Source organism: Macaca thibetana, chromosome 4 (assembly GCF_024542745.1).
Source record: "Macaca thibetana thibetana isolate TM-01 chromosome 4, ASM2454274v1, whole genome shotgun sequence".
In the NCBI taxonomy this organism is placed as follows: Eukaryota; Metazoa; Chordata; class Mammalia; order Primates; family Cercopithecidae; genus Macaca; species Macaca thibetana.
In genome coordinates this window covers 97,660,259-97,678,826 of record NC_065581.1, presented here as the reverse complement: position 1 = coordinate 97,678,826, position 18,568 = coordinate 97,660,259, and the positions used below count along the sequence as shown (strand labels likewise).

Below are 18,568 nucleotides of genomic sequence, written 5' to 3'. Positions count from 1 at the left end.
ACCTTCTGCCACAGGATTCTTTAGCTTTCCTATGGCAAATGATACATTACTGTTTGGGTGTGATTGGCATTGCCATGGGGCACCATAAATTACACAAGTTATACTTATGTAAGTTTAAAAGTGAAAAAAAAAATTTCTCAAACTAATTATTAGAACAAGGACACCAGTGAATTAGTTTCTTGTAGTGTAAATTGAAGATATTTTATGTTGTGAACTATTGAACAAAAAATGGGTAATAAGTTGTCAAATGAGAATACCTAACATGTAGTTTATGAAACTAGACAAGCACCTTTCCTTATATCATGCATTTGTGTCAGCTTACATATCCTGTGCTAATTTTAAGGTAAAGTGGATTCATATTAATACTTTTCTATATTCCTCCATAACAGTTCATCAAGTAAATAATACAAGAATACTAGGTGGCCAAACAGAATGAACTACTTATACATGAACTATTTATACATTACATTCAGTTCAGTGAAAGTTGATAAATAACATTTCTTATGTGTATGTCACTAAAATATCACCTAGTTTGTATAGTACTTTTAAAATACATTAGTAATTACTATAAAGCTAAACTTTATAGTCCTATTTTATGGATTATTATAAGTGTAAAACAGCTTGCTTCCACTTTAAAAAAAACTGAGAAAATTTTTCTGACTAGTGAAAATAAAATGAACAACAAAGCAGTTGGAATGTTTCATTATATGGATATTTTGGTCATACATTTTTACTAAACTGCAGCAGCAGCGATAGTTTCTCAAGCTGGGGATTTTGTGATCTACTTACTGATTTATGCACAGAAAAGATATTAAGTGTATTGCAAACATACTTATGTACACATATTAGAGGGTGCTAATAGAAGAAAAAAAGGAAATAAGATCTGAAGAAATTGTTACTTTTTTATACTTCTATCTTAGGCATATAAAAATTATACATTTACTATTTCCAAGTTACTTCTTCCCTGTTACTTACTGTTGGAATGTGGTGGTGAAACTTTAGAGATGTATCCTTCTTTTCAGTGCTCGTGTCTTCTCAGATCACTTGGTCTTTACATTATTCTCCTCATGGAGTTTCCCAGAAAGCACTTCCTTATACTGTGCCTTATGTTATCCTCTGCTTCAAGGACAGAGAACTATCTGAAACAAAGAAACTGGGCTTTCTTTTTTTCTTCATCTTTTTTTGTGAGACAGAATCTAGCTCTGTTGCCTAGGCTGGAATACACTGGCATGATCTAAGCTCGCTGCAACCTCTACATCCCGGTTCAAGCGATTCTCCTGTCTCAGCCTCCTGAGTAGCTAGGGGTACAGGCATGCACCACCATGCCCAGCTAATTTTTGTATTTTTGATAGAGATGAAATTTCTCCATGTTGGCCAGGCTAGTCTCGATCTCCTGACCTCAAACCTCACATGATCCACCCGCCTCGGCCTCCCAAAGTGCTGGGATTATAGGTTGGAGCCACCACACCCAGCCACAACTATTTAGTTCTTTACAAGAAATTTTGTAAGAAAATAAGATTTGCTCTTTCAAATTTGTGTTAGTTTAAGTATTTTCCATATAGAATGGAAAGTGATAGAATATTCAGAGAGCATTTATACAACATGAATTTCAAAAACCATTTAGACATATGACAGCTTAGTAAGCTAAACTGAGGCTGGAAATGTTTAAAAATGTAAAAATTATAATGTATAAAAATTGTGAATATAATACATGGAGCGTTTAAAGTAAGATGAGGAATTATTTTACCTATATTGCTGGAATAATTGGTTAATTATTTAGGAAAAATAAACTTAGATTTCTACCATGGTTTCTATACAAAAATAAATTACAAGAGAATTATTTAAATTTAAAAAATAAAACTATAACAGAAGTTGAAGAAATGGGGAAGTATGTATGTATATATTTAGGAAAAGTTTTCTGAGCAACAAAACATAAGAGATCAATTTGCAATTTTAGGTCTATAAAGTTAAAGCATAATTAAAATGAAGTGCAAATAAAAAACTGGGGGCAAAAATATTTATAGCATATGATGGACAAGGGGTTAATACCATTAATATATTAAAAAAGATCACAAGCCAATTAGAAAAAAAAAAGACTATCACATAGACTTAAAAAATTAAAAGGTAAATTATAAAAGAAAACAGCCAATAATTATAAAAAGCATTTAGCTATACTATTGATCAAAGATAAGAAGTAAACAAAAATACACCAGTTATAGAGTTTTGAGAATATAGTAACATTGAGATGCTAATATATTTATAGTTGTGTGCCGCTCTGGAAAACAATTTTTAAATAGGTATATGTATCCTTTTATCATTACTACATTTACATATAGGATTAATAATAGTATTTACTATTATAGCGCTTTAGGGAAGGTTAGATGCATGTATAAGATTACTGTTATTATTTCAAATTTAGAGTTAAAGAAACAGGCCCAGTAAGTTTATGTGACTTGTTCAGGGCTGATAAGTTCTGTAAGAAAGCATAAATTGGAACAATTTATTTCTGTCTGCAAGGATTATGGCTGATTTTTTACGATTTTTTGGTCTGTATTTTCAAAATTTTTGGCACTGAACTTCAAAAACAGTGTTTTTTATAATAAGAGATGAACAGAGACACTGAAATATTCCATCCTTTTTAATGGTTGTTACTCATTAAAGGACATACCATTTATCTACAGATTTTTTCTCGATGCATAAAAATAAGATGAATAACTTTTAAACTTTAGTGTGTTTAGAGTGTATATTCTCACCAAGTAGATATTATTTTCAGTTAATTGAACTTTAATCATAACTGTACATGGGACATATATTTTCATGTCCACATAACATAAAAAACAAAATTAATCAAATATAATCTTAATATGAAAATTTTAAAGTTATACATCTCCATCTTGTAATTCTGTTTTTATTTGCAGATGGAGAACATCATTGCAACAGTAAGAGATTCTAACCTCAAGCTGACACTTGCTTTCGGAATAGGAATGCATCATGCTGGACTACATGAGAGGGACCGAAAAACAGTGGAGGAACTATTTGTAAACTGCAAAGTTCAGGTACTTTTTTTCCTCCAATGAACACATATTTAAATGTAACTTAAAAGTTATATTTTACTTAAGTATAAGATATTTTATTTTGCTTTTTAGGTTCTTATTGCTACAAGCACATTAGCCTGGGGTGTAAACTTTCCAGCTCATTTAGTGATTATTAAGGGAACAGAATACTATGATGGAAAAACAAGACGTTATGTGGATTTTCCCATTACAGGTAATTTTCTTAAATTCACAGAAATACATGAAGCTCTATTTTACCCTTAGTAAATTTGAATTTGAATAAGTAATAATTTGAATTTCCACAAATTAAACTTTTGAGAATTGGTCACATTTAAACAGATGATAAGCAATTATAGACTTTTTGTTTCCAGTTAAAATATTATACAAAATATTGCTGCTGTATTTACTTTTACTTACACAAAAGTAGGAAAATAATAAGTGGCTTAAAGTACTTATTATCAAGCAACCAAAGTTGGTTTCAAATTTATAAATAGATAAAAGTACTTCTTAGGAGCTAGTAGTGAAGTTTCTTAGTAAGTTATGACTAAGTATTACTTTGCTTAATTTTAAATATATTTCACTAGAAATGATACCTCCATGGGATTTCCAGAACCAAAGTGTTTGTTGCTGTAACTTATGCATGAAGACTCTATTAAGATACTTTAAAACATGATAAAAGCATTTTCAGTGAGTTTTAAAAGGGAAATAAACTCAATGTATATTTCCACTAAATGAATACGTGTAAAAGCTATATCATTTCTAAATCATTAGTTACCTCAGAGAGTTATGTAGGCTAAAAGGAAGAAATTTTATACTGGGGTGCAGGGAGGACAAGGCCTAAATTGGTTCATTATTCACGGGGAAAATAACCAAATGACTGCTGAAAAGATTTTTGTATATATATTTTATTTTTTACTTTTTCTTATTTAATTAAAATATTATCTATTAAACAACATTTTAAAGCATTCCACTAAAGGGAATTTTCATCTTTAAATCTATAAATGTTAAGAAAGACCCTTTCGAGGACTCAGTTTTTCATCATAGTTACGTAACTTGCTTATTTAATTATCAACTTTCTGAGTGAATTACATTAATTTAGGGAACTCAATATAGTAGTAGCCATCAACATAGCAAACATATTATGAAAATAATCTATTTCTTTTGTTATTTGGTTGATTATAGAAGCCTTCCATAATCAGTAAATATACCTTGTGCTATGTGCCACATTGTAGAAATCTCTTTGTTCTCTCTTTTAAAGATGTCCTCCAGATGATGGGGCGTGCTGGGAGGCCGCAGTTTGATGACCAAGGCAAAGCTGTAATTCTAGTTCATGACATAAAGAAAGACTTTTATAAAAAATTTCTTTATGAACCTTTCCCAGTAGAATCAAGGTAAATCTTAATTAAATTAGTTTAAGTGGATTTATTTCATCACAAGTTAGTGTTTTTCTGGTTATATTTTATTATATAAAAATCAGTAAAACAGGTAGCTTAAAAGAATTTAATATAATGTGAAACAATATAATTATCACTTTATGACAATATTCAATTATAATTTAAATGTTAAAAATAACTTTTTAAAATAAGTAGTATAGTACAGTGTTCAGTCACATTGGCTATGAAGCCAGATGACCTGGGTGAAAATCTGAGCTCTACCATTTACTTGCTTGATCTTGAGCAAGTTAGTTAACTCCTTGTTGCCTTATTGTACCTATTGTAAAATGGAGATGGTAGCAAGACCAGCTATCTCATAGAGTATTAATAATGATCAAATGCATAACGCTTAGAACAGTGTCTATCACATAATAAACCTTTAATAAAGTATTAGTTTGGTGAGGGTTTTCATAGTATGGTTATACAGTTAATAAATAAATATCCAAAATAAGGGAGCACGTAATTAATGATTTAGGCTGCTGGCTTATTTGAGAATCATCCTGTACCTCTTTTGGGACCCAGTAACCACTACCCCTTTCACAAAGTGTTCTCTTGTATTCTCAGCTGAAAATAACCTTTCTTCCCTCAGATTTTTGTATTTTTCACTTATAAACACTTACCACTTTCTACCTTTTATCATAGTCCTTTTCTATATATTGGATCTCCTTTACCATATTCTAACTGCATTGAAGACAAAACATCTGATTCATCCTGTGTATAGTTATTGGTTCTTTTTAATTTTTTATAAGTGCAAATAATGTTGATTTTAAAAACTTAGAAAGTCAGCCAGACACAGTGGCTTTCACCTGTAATCCTAGCACTTTGGAAGGCTGAGGCAGAATTGCCTGAAGCCAGGAGTTTGAGACCAGCCTGGATAACATAGATAGATCCTGTTTCTACAAAAAAGTAAAAATAAAAAAATTAGCCAGGCATGGTGTTTCATGTATGTGGTCCTGAGGCAGCAGGAGGATTGCTAGATCCCAGGAGTTTGAGGTACGGTGTGCTGCAATGCCACTGCACTCTAATTTGAGCAACAGGGTGAGACCCTATCTGTAGAAAAACAAAAGAAAAAGAAAAAAATATTAGTAATCTAAGTACTGATCTCAAGAATTTAGAAAAAAAATAGCGAATTGAACTCAAAGAAAGAAAAACATAAAGATAAAAGTAAGAATTAATAAACTGAAAATAAACATAACTAGAGAAAAATCAGCAACACCAAAAGTTGGTTCTTTTAGAAGGATGAATAAAATTGATAAATTTTTTAGTGTAAGTATAAGGAATGGAAAAATACCACAGACTGGAGTAATAATAGGATATTAACAACATAATGCAAATAATGTTTAAAATTTACATCAAATAGTAAAATTTCTTTTAAAAATCTAAGTAGTCTTTCATCTATCAAAGCAATTGAATCTGAAATTTAAAATCTTTTAGAAAGAAGTCTTCTGACCCAGAAGCTTCAATGGTGAATTCTTCATAACATTTAAGGGTGAAATAGCATCAATTGTACACAATCTCCTCCTAGTCTTAGAAAAGGGAAGAATACTTGCAGCTTGTTTTATGAGACCAGAACAACTTGGATACCAAAACCTGATAAGAAATTTACGAGACGGGAATGTAACAAACGTCTCTCATTAATATAAATGTAGAACTCCTAAACAGATAATAGTTAATCAAATCAAGCAATGTATAAAAAGATAATATATTACTACTACATGCAGTTTATTCTATAAATGCAAAGATGATTATTTGAAAAATGAGTGAATATAATTCACCATATGAACAAGAATGAGAAAAATTATATAATCATTTCATAAATGTAAAAAAATTGATGAAATTCCATACCTATTTATAATAAAACTGTTAGCAAGCAGGAGTATGAGGGAATATTCTCTAATCTGATAAAGAATATCTACAAAAAATCTATATCAAGCATCATAATTTATAAGAAGATATTGAAAGCTTTCCCTTTGAGATAGGGAATGATGTAGGGATTTTGCTTTCACTTCTCCCAGTAAGCATTGAGCCACAGGCCCAAACCACTGCAGTAAGGTAGCAAAAATAAATGGAAGTCCAAATACTCTTTTGAGAAGAAAGTGACTAGAAAAGCACAACAGGAGGGCTTCTGAGACGCTTTCAATGCTTGATGTTGGTGTTGATTACACAACTGTGTTCAAATTGTAAGAATTAATTATGTTGTACCTATATAATTTATGTAATTTTATCTGTGTATACTTCAGTAAAAAGTTAACTAATTTTTTGTTTTGTACCTTGATATGACCATTATTATTTTATATATTACATAGTATTTCATAGTTTATTCATTTCTCTATTAATGTACACTTAGAGAATTTCCAGTTTTCTCCTCTTGTGTATAACATTGCAGTGAAAGATTTTCTTTCCTATTCTCACATGTAAATGTTTCTCTAGCAGATCATAATGAAAAAGTGAAATTGCTGGTTCATAGTGATTGTTCAAATAGATACTACAAATTTGATCTCAAAATTGACTGTACCAATTTATAGTCTGCAACTGGTGACCTGAGACTAACATAGCAACTTTTTTAAATTCAGCTTATTATAACCAAAAACTATTTTTAATACATGCATATTTTTCCATGAATTATATTTTTACTTAGCTTTTTCTTTTGTTGAACATTGCTTCCTTTTTTATATTTAACATAAGAAACTAAGCTGAACATTTTGTTATACCAGTCTTTCAACACATCTGATTATCTTTGTATACTCTACAACACCTAATATATAATGTCTTATATGACTAGGGACTTTAATATTTACAAATTAATGAAGAGAATATATTTGCTCACTCTTCTGTTCTAAATAGCATCTCTTTCATGTCAACTCTCCTTTAATCTGCCTCAGTACTTATTCCATACTTACTCCATGCCCCGTACTTGTGCTCTTCCTTGCTCTGCAAGATATCCCTTCTGTTGCCTGCCCTTACTCTACCTCTCGTGGCTGTCATCATCTCCTGAAAGTCAGTAGCTTTCTTTTTGTCAGCTTGTATTCATTTTACATCTAGCAATTTATTTTCCAAAAATGATTGGTAGTGATAAGTGCCATTTATTGAGTACATACCATGTGACAGGCACTAGTGATTGCTTTGAACAAATTACTACTACTGTTAACTTAATCTGGAAAAATGTTATTATAGTACTTTTGTGACATTCTCTCTAACTAGCCCACTTTTTATTCACATTTAAATGAAAATTATAAAATAGTTTTTTAAAAGAAAATGAGAACACATATATGTACTGGTGAATAATATGGGTTCACCTGAGTTAATGATACTAAGTGATTTATAGACTCATGATTAAAGTACATTGAAACCAAATTCCCACTAAATAATTTGGAATGAATTATTTATAAAGTATACAAAATTATATACTAAATTTTAAGTTATATAAAACAAATTTGTTTTTATCTTAGAACATAAAATCTGAATCTTGACTATGTGAGATAAATTTAAGTGTTTTCAGTTTAATGCTCTTGTATGTCTCCCATGTCTTGTTCACTATATAGTTTATTAGGAGTGCTCTCTGACCACTTAAATGCAGAGATTGCTGGTGGTACAATTACATCTAAGCAAGATGCATTGGATTATATCACCTGGACTTACTTTTTCCGGCGTCTTATCATGAATCCCAGGTAAGTGCAAGGGCAGTTATATACCTTTCTGTTTTGCCCTGAAATAAGATATATTTGAAAGTAATAAACTCCAAATTAAGGTACATACAAAAAAGGCAGAACTTTGGAGATTCTAGGTATATAAATTTGTCTAAAGAATCAGATGATATCGCTGGTATCACAGTATATTAAAATATCAATAATTATATGCATTTGTTACTTAACCTATTTTAATTACCTTAAGCCATCCTGAGGAATTTGCTCTGTAGTTGAGACATGAGATAACTGAAGTCATTAAGAAATGTGCTAAACTACATGACAGTGACTGACTTAGATGCAGTTGGAATTCAGAAAAGAGTGAGGCTTGTGAAATTATAGGTGGAAAAAAATTGTGGGACATTTATAAGTGTTAATAAGAAGATTGCAAGAGAAAATAAAATTGAGGCACGGTAGAGTGTCACTCCAGACAATATGTTAGATCTTCATTCAGCACTTACTGTTTTTCAGATGGTAAACTAAACACTGAGATGTAAAAATGAGTACATGACTCCCCGTTTTTTAAGGGCTGATCTTTAGTGTGGGAAAAACACATAGAAGTCATTACAATGAAAATTATAAATCCTCTAATAGAATGATATGTAAGCCTATGAGAGTGACAGCTTCACAGAAAAGGTGACACTTCATCCAAATCTTGAATCAGGAACAGGAGTAGAAAAGGCAAAAGGCACTTGAGGCAGAATTAAATTATGTGGGCAAAAATCCTCTGGGCTTGAAAGAGTCATAAGTGTTTAGAGAATATGAAAAAGTTTAATGTAGCCAGAACCTAAGGAGAAGGGAGACAAGATTGTCTTGACTAGAAAGTGGGCCAAGAACCAGAGGCTACAAGGCCCTTATGCTGTGCTAAGGAGTTTGCATCTGATCCTAGAGGCTATGGAGAGCTTTTTTAAACATGGATTAACATTACCAAATTAAGTTTTGTTTTGTTAAATATTTGTTGCACTATGGTAGGAAGTGAACTGGGATGGAAAGACCATTACAGCAGGAAGACCAGTTAGGAATCTACTGAATAATAGGGAAAAGATAATGAGGACCTTAGATACAGAGTGAATGGAGGTAGGGTCAGTTTTAAGGGACGTTCCAGATGTAAGTAAAAGAAAATATGAAACCATTATAAAGTCTTAGAGAAGTCATGATGAAAATGTTCTTACTAAATCTTACCTACTAATACCTTAAGAAGTTTCTTTTCAGCCAACATTTTAACTCACTTAGATAGGAGTTTGAGAATATGGTGACATTTTGCCCAGTTCCCTCCACTGTTAAGGTGTCTGGGTTAGATACTAAATATTATTTGAGAACATAGCTGCAAAATTAGTGAAATAGCCATCCAGAACTGCACATTTACCACAGCAAACAAACACATTACAGGATTAGAATTGTGGAATAGACTTTACGTTTATTCTAGCCCAATCTTCTTGTTTGATATTGAAGATATGGAAGCTGGAAGCTTAAAATCACTTGTTCTAGGTCCCATTACTATTTCTTGATAAAGCCAGATCTTACAAAGTCAAGTTTTCTGACTCATAATCTACAACTCTGTGTGTGTGTGTGTGTGTGTGTCTGTAGATGGGAGTTGGCATGTAACTGTAGATATATTTATCATTTCTATCACATAAGAATCAAGGCATTTAGTGTGACAGAGCTTTGGGCTTGGAATCAACACGCTGATTCTTGTTTCCTAACTGTCCTTTACTAATGGTGTGAGTCTGAGTCACTTTACTTCTCTGAGCTAGACGTTCTTCATCTGGAAAGTAACAAATAGCCTCCCTCCCTCACTGGGTCATATTGAGAATTACGTAAATGAATTAAAGCCATTCTAATTCTGTATTAATTATAAAGAATATAATGTTGATTTTGAGCTGTTCTTCTGAACTCCCTGTCAGTTGCTTTACTTCTATACCATCCTAAAGAGTCTAGTTTAGAGACTAAGAACCTAGTCATTTTAGTCAGTTTGTCTAATTAGCACACAGAGACATAATTCTCTGAGGCCAATTTAGTACTTTAGCAAATGGTAGTTCCTTACTGAATCCACAGATACATTGCCCTTTGTGTGTATATCTCCTTTTTAAAATTTTTTTTAATCGTTGAACTTTCTATTTTAAATTGCAAAAAAAAACCCACAAAAATAGTACAAAGAAGCCCTGTATACCTTTTAACCAGCTTCCCCGTGTTAACATCTTACATGACATGTATAATTATCAAAATCAGGAAATTAACATTTATACAATACTATGGGCTTTATTCAGATTTCACCAATTGTTCCGCTAATGTCCCTTTTCTGTACAAGATCCAGTTTAATACCCTGAGTACCCTGTCTAGTTCACTCTAGTCTGTGATATTTCCTCAGTCTTTGTCTGTCATAACCTTGACATTTTTTAAGAGAACTGGCCAATTGTTTTGTAGAATGCCCTTCAATTTGGCTTTTGCTGGTTTCCTCATCACTAAATTCAGTTATATCTATTTAGCAAGAATATTACAGAAATGATATTGTGTTCTTCTCAGGACATAATATTAAAAGGTTCTTCTCTGCCAGTCCTATCTATATTTAAAATATCACCTTGTATGTGAAAGACCCTAAAATATGTGGCTATAATCTGCTCTCTTTCAAGTTACAATTTTATTTCTCCAGGCTTCTGAATATTGCCACATGGCCTTCCTGCCATCATTTCACTTTAACATGTCCAGAACTGAATTAATCATATTACTCTCAAAATCTTTCTCTACTCTAACTTTCTTACTTTTGTTAATATTATCGCTGCATCTGTTTACTTTGACTTAAAACCCCAAATTTACTTTTTTGATCTTCCCTCTCCTTTGCTTCCATAGTTCTGTAATTGCTTAACCTGCTTTTAGTCTTTCAATTTTGCCTACTTTATAAACTGTCAGATAGTATCGATCAGAAATTAAATGTATTATATAGGGGTTGGGAACTAGATAAGGTTTAGTTAGTAGACATAGAATGCAGTAAAACTTTAAATTAAGATAATGAGTAGGAAACTGTCCAGTGTTTACATTTTTTTCAACCATGAGAGTGAGATGAGCCAGGAGCACAGTTGGAGACACGGGTCGGAATAGGGGTCCCACACACAGGGAGATGGGTAGGTATGACTCCCTGTTGCTCTGGTTACAAACTGCCTTCTATTTTATAATATTATGGTGAGAAAATTCACATGAAACTGTAATAAACAGTAGTAATGAAAGACAGAACAGGAAGTTTGGGTACACTTATCACAGTACACAAAAGATGAAATCTCAAGAGGTTCATAAATTACAGAGATTATAGTGAGCCTCTGATCCAGAGAACTTCTTGGGTATTAGCAATTTAGGATGTCTCCTGCTCACACATGGTTGTAGTCAGTGTAGTCCATGTAAATAAATGAGTATTCTTTAATTCACACCTCTTTATATATAGGAAATTTGCGGGCTGAAAGTCAGAAGGGTAAATTATCTTCATGCATTGACTAAGAACTCTTATTAGTTGTGGCAGCTGCTTTCCCTCTCATCTTGCTGCCCCAAAAAGATGGTTGAGTATCTCCCCCGCACCATCCAAGGGGCTAGTGTAGATCAAAGGAGATACTAACCCACACCATCTACATAAGAGGTTCCTCTCACTTTTGTGCTTTTGCTGTCACTCTTCTTGCCTGCAGTACCCTCCTTAGCCCTTACAGCTAGCCAAGTCTTAACAGTCTTAAAAGTCCAGTCAATATTGATAAATGTAGCTTCTATTGATTTTCAAAAGTAACAGCTTATCCACTCTTGACCATTCATATTTCATGTGCTAGTTCCTTCAGTAGCCACCTATACATATGTTGAGTTACCTGTCATTATTATTCTGAAGTAGAATCCTACGCCCAAGCTGTTGCCATGTAAGTTCATAAATGTAGAATAGGTACAGCAATAATTTGTTTTTCAGAAAAAGCTGATTAGCAACTATTAGTTTCTATTGGAAGGTAGTAGCAACATAAGTAATGACTTCTAGCCTCAAAAATCATAAAATTTACTTAAAATTATAAAGTATAAGCATTTAAAAATGAATTTTTTAATTTCTTAATTCAGTAAACATTAATGAGTACCTACTATGTTCCAGGCATCACTCTAGCCACTTTGAAGATGTATTAGTAAACTAAACAAAAACTTTTGCTGTCCTGGCACTCACGTTCTTTTAACAGAGACAGTAGATTTTAATATTATTAAAAGATAATAGATGTTTAGAAGGAAAACAGGATAAGGAAGAGTGGGAGAGCCAGAAGGTAGCCTGGGGGGAGATGGGAGATTACAATACTGTATTAAAAAGAAGGTCAGGGTGGGCCTCATTAAGGGTGCTGATATTTCAGGCAAAACTTGAAAGAGGTAAGAAAGTCAGCCACTTTCTAGGAAATAACATTTCAGACCAAGGGAACAAGAGAGATTCTAAGGCTAGCGTGTCTGGTGTATTCAAGGAATAACAAGGAAAAGATGTGGCTGAAGTAGAATAAGTGCAAGCAGGAAAGTAACAGGAGATGAGGTTGGGGATGTGGAGGGCCAGTAGTGATACAGGGCATGCATGGGTGGTCTTAGAAACTATGGTGAGGATTTTGACTTTCATTCTGGATGAAACAGGAACCATTGCAGAGTTTTGAGCAGGGGACAGACAGGATCTACTTATGCTGTAAGTCAGGTCAACTATAATAATAACTATTGATAATTATTTAAACTTCCCTGTTGTAAAATAGAAATTCTCAGATTCATTCAAACGTGATTGATATAGAAAAGCTGAAAATTAAGGATGGGCAGAAGATGTAAAGGAGAAAAAGAGAAAACAGCAGCTGCAGAATTAAAATCATACAAAACCAAATTCGAGGCAAAAAAAATACAAAGGACAGAGAAGAATGGATCATATTGGTAACAAACACAATCACTAGAAAGTTACGGTAGTTTACATATTTTCAGAGAACTAAAAATAACATCAGGTATATAAAGCAAAAACAGAAATTCAATTAAAATTATAGCCCAACTTAATTAGTCATGTTAGGAGACTTTAACACATCAAAAAGATAAGTATTTCATAAAAAAGGAGGATTTAAATAATAATACCCTTGAATTTGTATCTATAGTATCTTTGTACATATGCCTCTAACGAAATATCATTACTTGCAAACACTAATGGAATATTTGTTTTGAAAAATTTACCATGAAGTAGACCACAAAGAACATCTCAACATAGAGATCATAAGGCTACATTCTCATTGTGTAATATAATAAAACCAGAAATAAAAATAAAAGGGCTGGCAAAAAAATTTAACTGCTTGGGATTATAAAAGTTTTATTCTAGTAAAAGATGAAATCAAAACAAAAGGTTTAGACCACAGCTATACAAAAATAAAAATGTAATGTAATAAAACAATGAATTTAAACCAAAGCACAATTCTAAGGAATATTTATATCTTTACAGACCTAATAAAAAATGTGAATGCTTAAAAATAAAATAACCAAGCATTTATCTTAAGAAACTAGATGCAGAACAATAGCAAAACATAAATATAGGCAAGAAGTTTATAAAAATGAAAATTGGAATTAATAAGGTTGTAAACAAAAATCTGCATTGATAGTATTTATTGGGTGTCTACTATATTTGAAATGCTGTTTCAGGAGCTTAACTCATTTAGTACTGTTATGATCCCCATTTTATAAATAAAGGAAGCACAGGGAGATTAAGCAACTTGTTCCCAGTACCACAGCTCCCAAGTGACAGAGGCAACACTGGGATTCCATCCCATTCTCCATCACTGTGCTCATTGTCAGGTCCACATTCCCTGTCCACTTCTCTTTTCAGTGCTATGCTGAACACTGGGTTCTTTATGGAAACTCTGCCATACTCATTCAAATGGCCCTTTTTTATTTGATGCCCCCAAAAAAACAAATTGTCAGTTTTAATATCTAAATCTTCACATCTAGATAAAAATGGAAAAATGTGCCTAAGTAAATTTTAACAATTTATATATTTTACTTAGCTGTAGTCAAGCTCTGCCACCTTCTTTTTTGATTGACTCTTTTTTAAAATAATACTGCTATAAATATTTGTGAGATTTTGTGTGAACATAAATTTTCTTTTAAAAAATTTTAACTGATAATTATATTATGGTGTACAATGTACTGTTTCAAAATATGTATATATTGTGAAATGAACAAATCAGGCTAATTAACATATTGATCACCTCACATGCTTATCATTTCTTTGTAGCAAGAACATTTTAAATCTACTCTTTTTAGTAATTTTGGATTACACAATACGTTATTATTAACGATAGTTACCATGCTGTGCAGTGCATCACCAGAACTTATTCCTCCTGTCTAACTGAAACTTTATGCCCTTTGACCAGTTGCCCCTTTGCTTGCATGGCCTTCCCAACCCGCATGACCTCTAATAACTGACATTCTACTCTGTACTTCTATGAGTTTGACTTTTTTAGATTCTACATATAAGTGAGATCATACAGTATTTGTCTTTCCATACTACCTACCTTATTTCACTAGGCATAACGCCCTCTAGATTCCTCCCCCTATAGATTCATCTGTGTTGTGACTAATATAGAATTTCCTTCTTTTTTTAAGTATTCCGTTGTGTATATATGTACCATATTTTTCAAATCCGTTCGAATATCCATTGATGGGCACTTTATGTTGTTTCCATATCTTGGCTACTGTGAATAATGCTGCAATGAACATAGGAGTTCAGACGTCTCTTCAACATACTGATTTCAATTCCTTTGGGCATATACCCAGAACTGGGATTGCTGTATCATATGCTAGATCTATTTTTAGATTTTTAGGAACTTCCATACTGTTTTCCAAAGAGGCTGTGCTAATAATGTACATTCTTAGCAGCAATGTACAAGGATTCCCTTTTCTCCACATTCTCGTCATTGGCCCTTGCTTGTATCTTTTTATTATTGTCTATGTTAAAATCACTGTTCCCAAAAGCTGGAAGCAAACCAAGGCACAGGAAACTGGTAAATTTTTCCCACTTATTTTTAGATCTGATAAAATTTTTTTAAATGCTAAATTAATTGTCTCAAATGAAAAACTTATGTGTAGTTTTAATTTTTCCTTAATATTCCTTTTCATCCAGGACCATAAATTGAGATTTAAGTTTTCTTGGGAAGGAAGAATATGTATGCATGCATGTGTGTGTAACAAAGAGACTGAGGTTTACTTAAAAATAGAAAAGAAAGACCATTTTTATAATATAGTCATATATAGGTAAGGAACTACGACCTCATATTCCAGCTCCCTTCAGTTAATCATACTACTATAAAGTCCTCACCACAGCACACCAAAAGTAAAACTTGTATTGACAAAGATTTCAACCACTGTTCCTGAGTTGGTCACTGTATGTCTATTTATATTCTTGTTTGTGTATATTATGTATATATGCAAATATATATGCATATAAAGATAATTATGTTAATAGATATAGACACATATATATATATATAACATAGGCACACATTAACTTGTTCAAATGAATATAAACACATGTACTGGTGCTTTCATAAAATATAATATATTCCAAATTGAGTTCTGGATTCAATTTGTATGTTCAGTTTTACTCTGTCTTCCCCTGAGAAAGCTTTTAAATATATCTGGGGCAAAAATGTTGGGGTAGTTTCAGCTGTTCCTGCAACCACTTTCGCTATTTGTGTCATTATTATTGCTGCATAATCTGAACATAAAAAAACATGGTGCTGTAACAAATGACTTCCCACTACTGACAGTTATAGCAGCAGCATTTCAATACTGATGAAAAATTTCCCAGCAAGATATCTGGCCAGGTTTACATAAACCAAACAGGAAATGGCTGCCACTATTCACATTAAATCCAAACCATTTGGTGTAACTTTATCTATGTTTTACATTAATATAAAACCTCTTTCATTCTTAACTGGTGAAATTTCATCAGTATTAAGATTTGAAAAAGTAACTTGAGATTTCTTATGTAGTATTCTTGTTTGTCCTTTGATAAGATCTTTTAAAGGTAATTGTTGAAAAGTTTTTTAGTTTTTGATTCTTTAAATTTTATGAACTTTGTAAATTTTTATGATAGGGAGAGGTTTGTTACTACTTTTTCCCAATGGACTGCTAATAGAAGTTAGCTTGTGTAGCCCATGTGCTAGATGCTGTCAGTATCAAACTGCCTTTGACTTTCACACCTCTCAGGGGACTAGTAATTGTTGTGTTCAAACAGCCTGTAATTGTGATCCCGCTGGCTTTCTCAGTACGCTTCTGGCTATTAGAATCATTAAACAACTCAGCACCTGTTAACAGCATTGTAAATATTCAACCCTGCTTGTGTGCAGGTTGAGTCCAATATAGAGAAATCTTACAGAGCTCAGTCTCATAAATTAGAGCTTCTGACAAGTCAATTATTGTGAAACTGGGTTTCTCTGTGAAATAAATGAAATAACATGCTGACAAAAAGGTAGGCTGTCTGTTTATGGCAAAGAGAAGATAATGACTTGATGATTCAATGCAGTGAAAATGAAACTACATTTTATCCTTTACCCATAATTAAACAGTTGTGAAATGTTTGTGTTTAAATAACCAGTAAATTACAAATTTTGTACTGTGGAGAGTGCAATATGAAAACAGACCTTTTTACTTAGCTGTTGCATGCTTTTTCAAGTTAGTAAAGTTATTATTAAAATTAATGACATGTAATGTTTTAAGCTAAATGCTTATAATTGTTCAGGCTAGAAGTTGCACGGTAACTAAAAAAAAGTTCACCTCATAGAAGTAAAGGCTATGTTATGCTACTAATAGAGATCATATAAATCTGTAATCTATCCCTTATATTGACTCCCAGAATTTTATGTAACCTAAAAAACTTCATTTACATTTAAATTATTTTACAGTGTCTCACAAATTGTATATCTAATTTAGATGTAACAATACCTTACTTTTATAAGGATTTGAAGATATTTTAAATGCCCTTAGAACCTCAGTCCAAATATTGACAAAGAATAGTATTTGGTAAAGATCAGTGAAGTTCAATTTACTTGAATTGAATTTTGTATTTCTTCTGTTATGCAAGTCAATAAGAATGTTGGTAACCACATTTAGAAAAAAAAACCTGTATTAAGAATAAATAACAATGAAATGTGTATGTTTTCTGCACAAAGAAATGTGAACTTTTAGCAAGTTAGATTATGAGTAATATTTTAATGGAGTCATCATATAATTTATTGTAATCTCAGAAACATCATTTAGGTTGATTTTTCTTTTTTTTTGGCAATGTACTTTAAATGTTTAAGCAATTATTTATTCTGACTGTATTTTATCTGGATGAAAACCACAAATTTGTCTTTAAAAAGTCCCAATACACTTAAATAAACAGACTTTAGGCGGGATATTAATCCATTGAAATATATTTTGTAAACATATTAAACAAATTAAAGCAAATACAGTAAATAAAATAAGATAAATATTTAAAAGAACCTGTAATTTTTTTCAAGGTAAGTTTTTTTCATTGATAGTTTTAAGTGTTATTTGTAAATGTACCAAATTTATTCATTAAAGCATAAAATAATAAAGTTGGCATCCCAGTTATATATAGGACAATGGCTTATGGTAATCAGTAACAGCATCCATTAGTTTTCTAATGACCTAGTCAATGTATAGATAAAAGTAGAATTTTAGTTTTTTTGTATTTCACAGTAATATTTTCAAAATACCTTCTTTCTGTAATGTCAGTTACATAAAGAATTGTTTGTTCCAAGATCAAGGCAGACAGATTTGGTTTAAAAAAAGAATAGTTTGATTCTTACTCTACAAATCGTACTACTTAGTATCCTGGGCACATTTTTACTAGTGTTTTCAATTTAGAAATAACTTTATCAGTTATGTATTAGTCCTGACAGCTAAAAATGGTATTGGAAAATTTACAGACTTAGCAAGCCAAAAGAATGTGAAATACAAAGTAAGCACTTATGTTGCAGAAAGTTTGACTGATGAATTTCATTTCTTGGGAAACAATGAAAGAGAAAAAATATTTTAAAAATTTGGAATGACTTTGGATATTTGTATCTTTTATATGGCTTGAATGTCCAGAATTTTTATTTTCACCTCTAAAGCAGAAGACATTATTCTAACTAAATACTCCTCCTTAGTCATTTTCCAAAAGAAAAGAAATATTTTATAGTGGTTAATAATTTTGGTTTTTCACTTCCATAGTTATACGTAAATTTGAACATTTTGTTTAAATTAATGACAGCACTAGGTTTAGTACTTACTTATCTCTTAATTGATTAATATTGCTTTATTTTGGTCCATGCCAAGAGCTTTTCTAGAAAAAACAGTAACTTTTAGATAGATAAAATTAAAGTAACTATTCCTTTTTAAT

At 31.8% G+C, this 18,568-nt stretch overlaps 1 protein-coding gene across 9 annotated transcripts in view; it reads left to right on the top strand.

Annotated features, from left to right (window-relative positions):
* The window catches only part of ASCC3 (activating signal cointegrator 1 complex subunit 3), a 372,407-nt gene that overhangs the window by 273,610 nt on the left and 80,229 nt on the right, over positions 1 to 18,568 (top strand). For all 9 annotated transcript variants that reach the window (XM_050786660.1, XM_050786663.1, XM_050786659.1 and 6 more), the window contains 4 exons: positions 2,919 to 3,056; positions 3,147 to 3,267; positions 4,312 to 4,444; positions 8,029 to 8,154. In XM_050786660.1, coding sequence (XP_050642617.1) covers positions 2,919 to 3,056; positions 3,147 to 3,267; positions 4,312 to 4,444; positions 8,029 to 8,154 — 518 coding nt within the window. The remainder of the gene's footprint in view (positions 1 to 2,918; positions 3,057 to 3,146; positions 3,268 to 4,311; positions 4,445 to 8,028; positions 8,155 to 18,568) is intronic.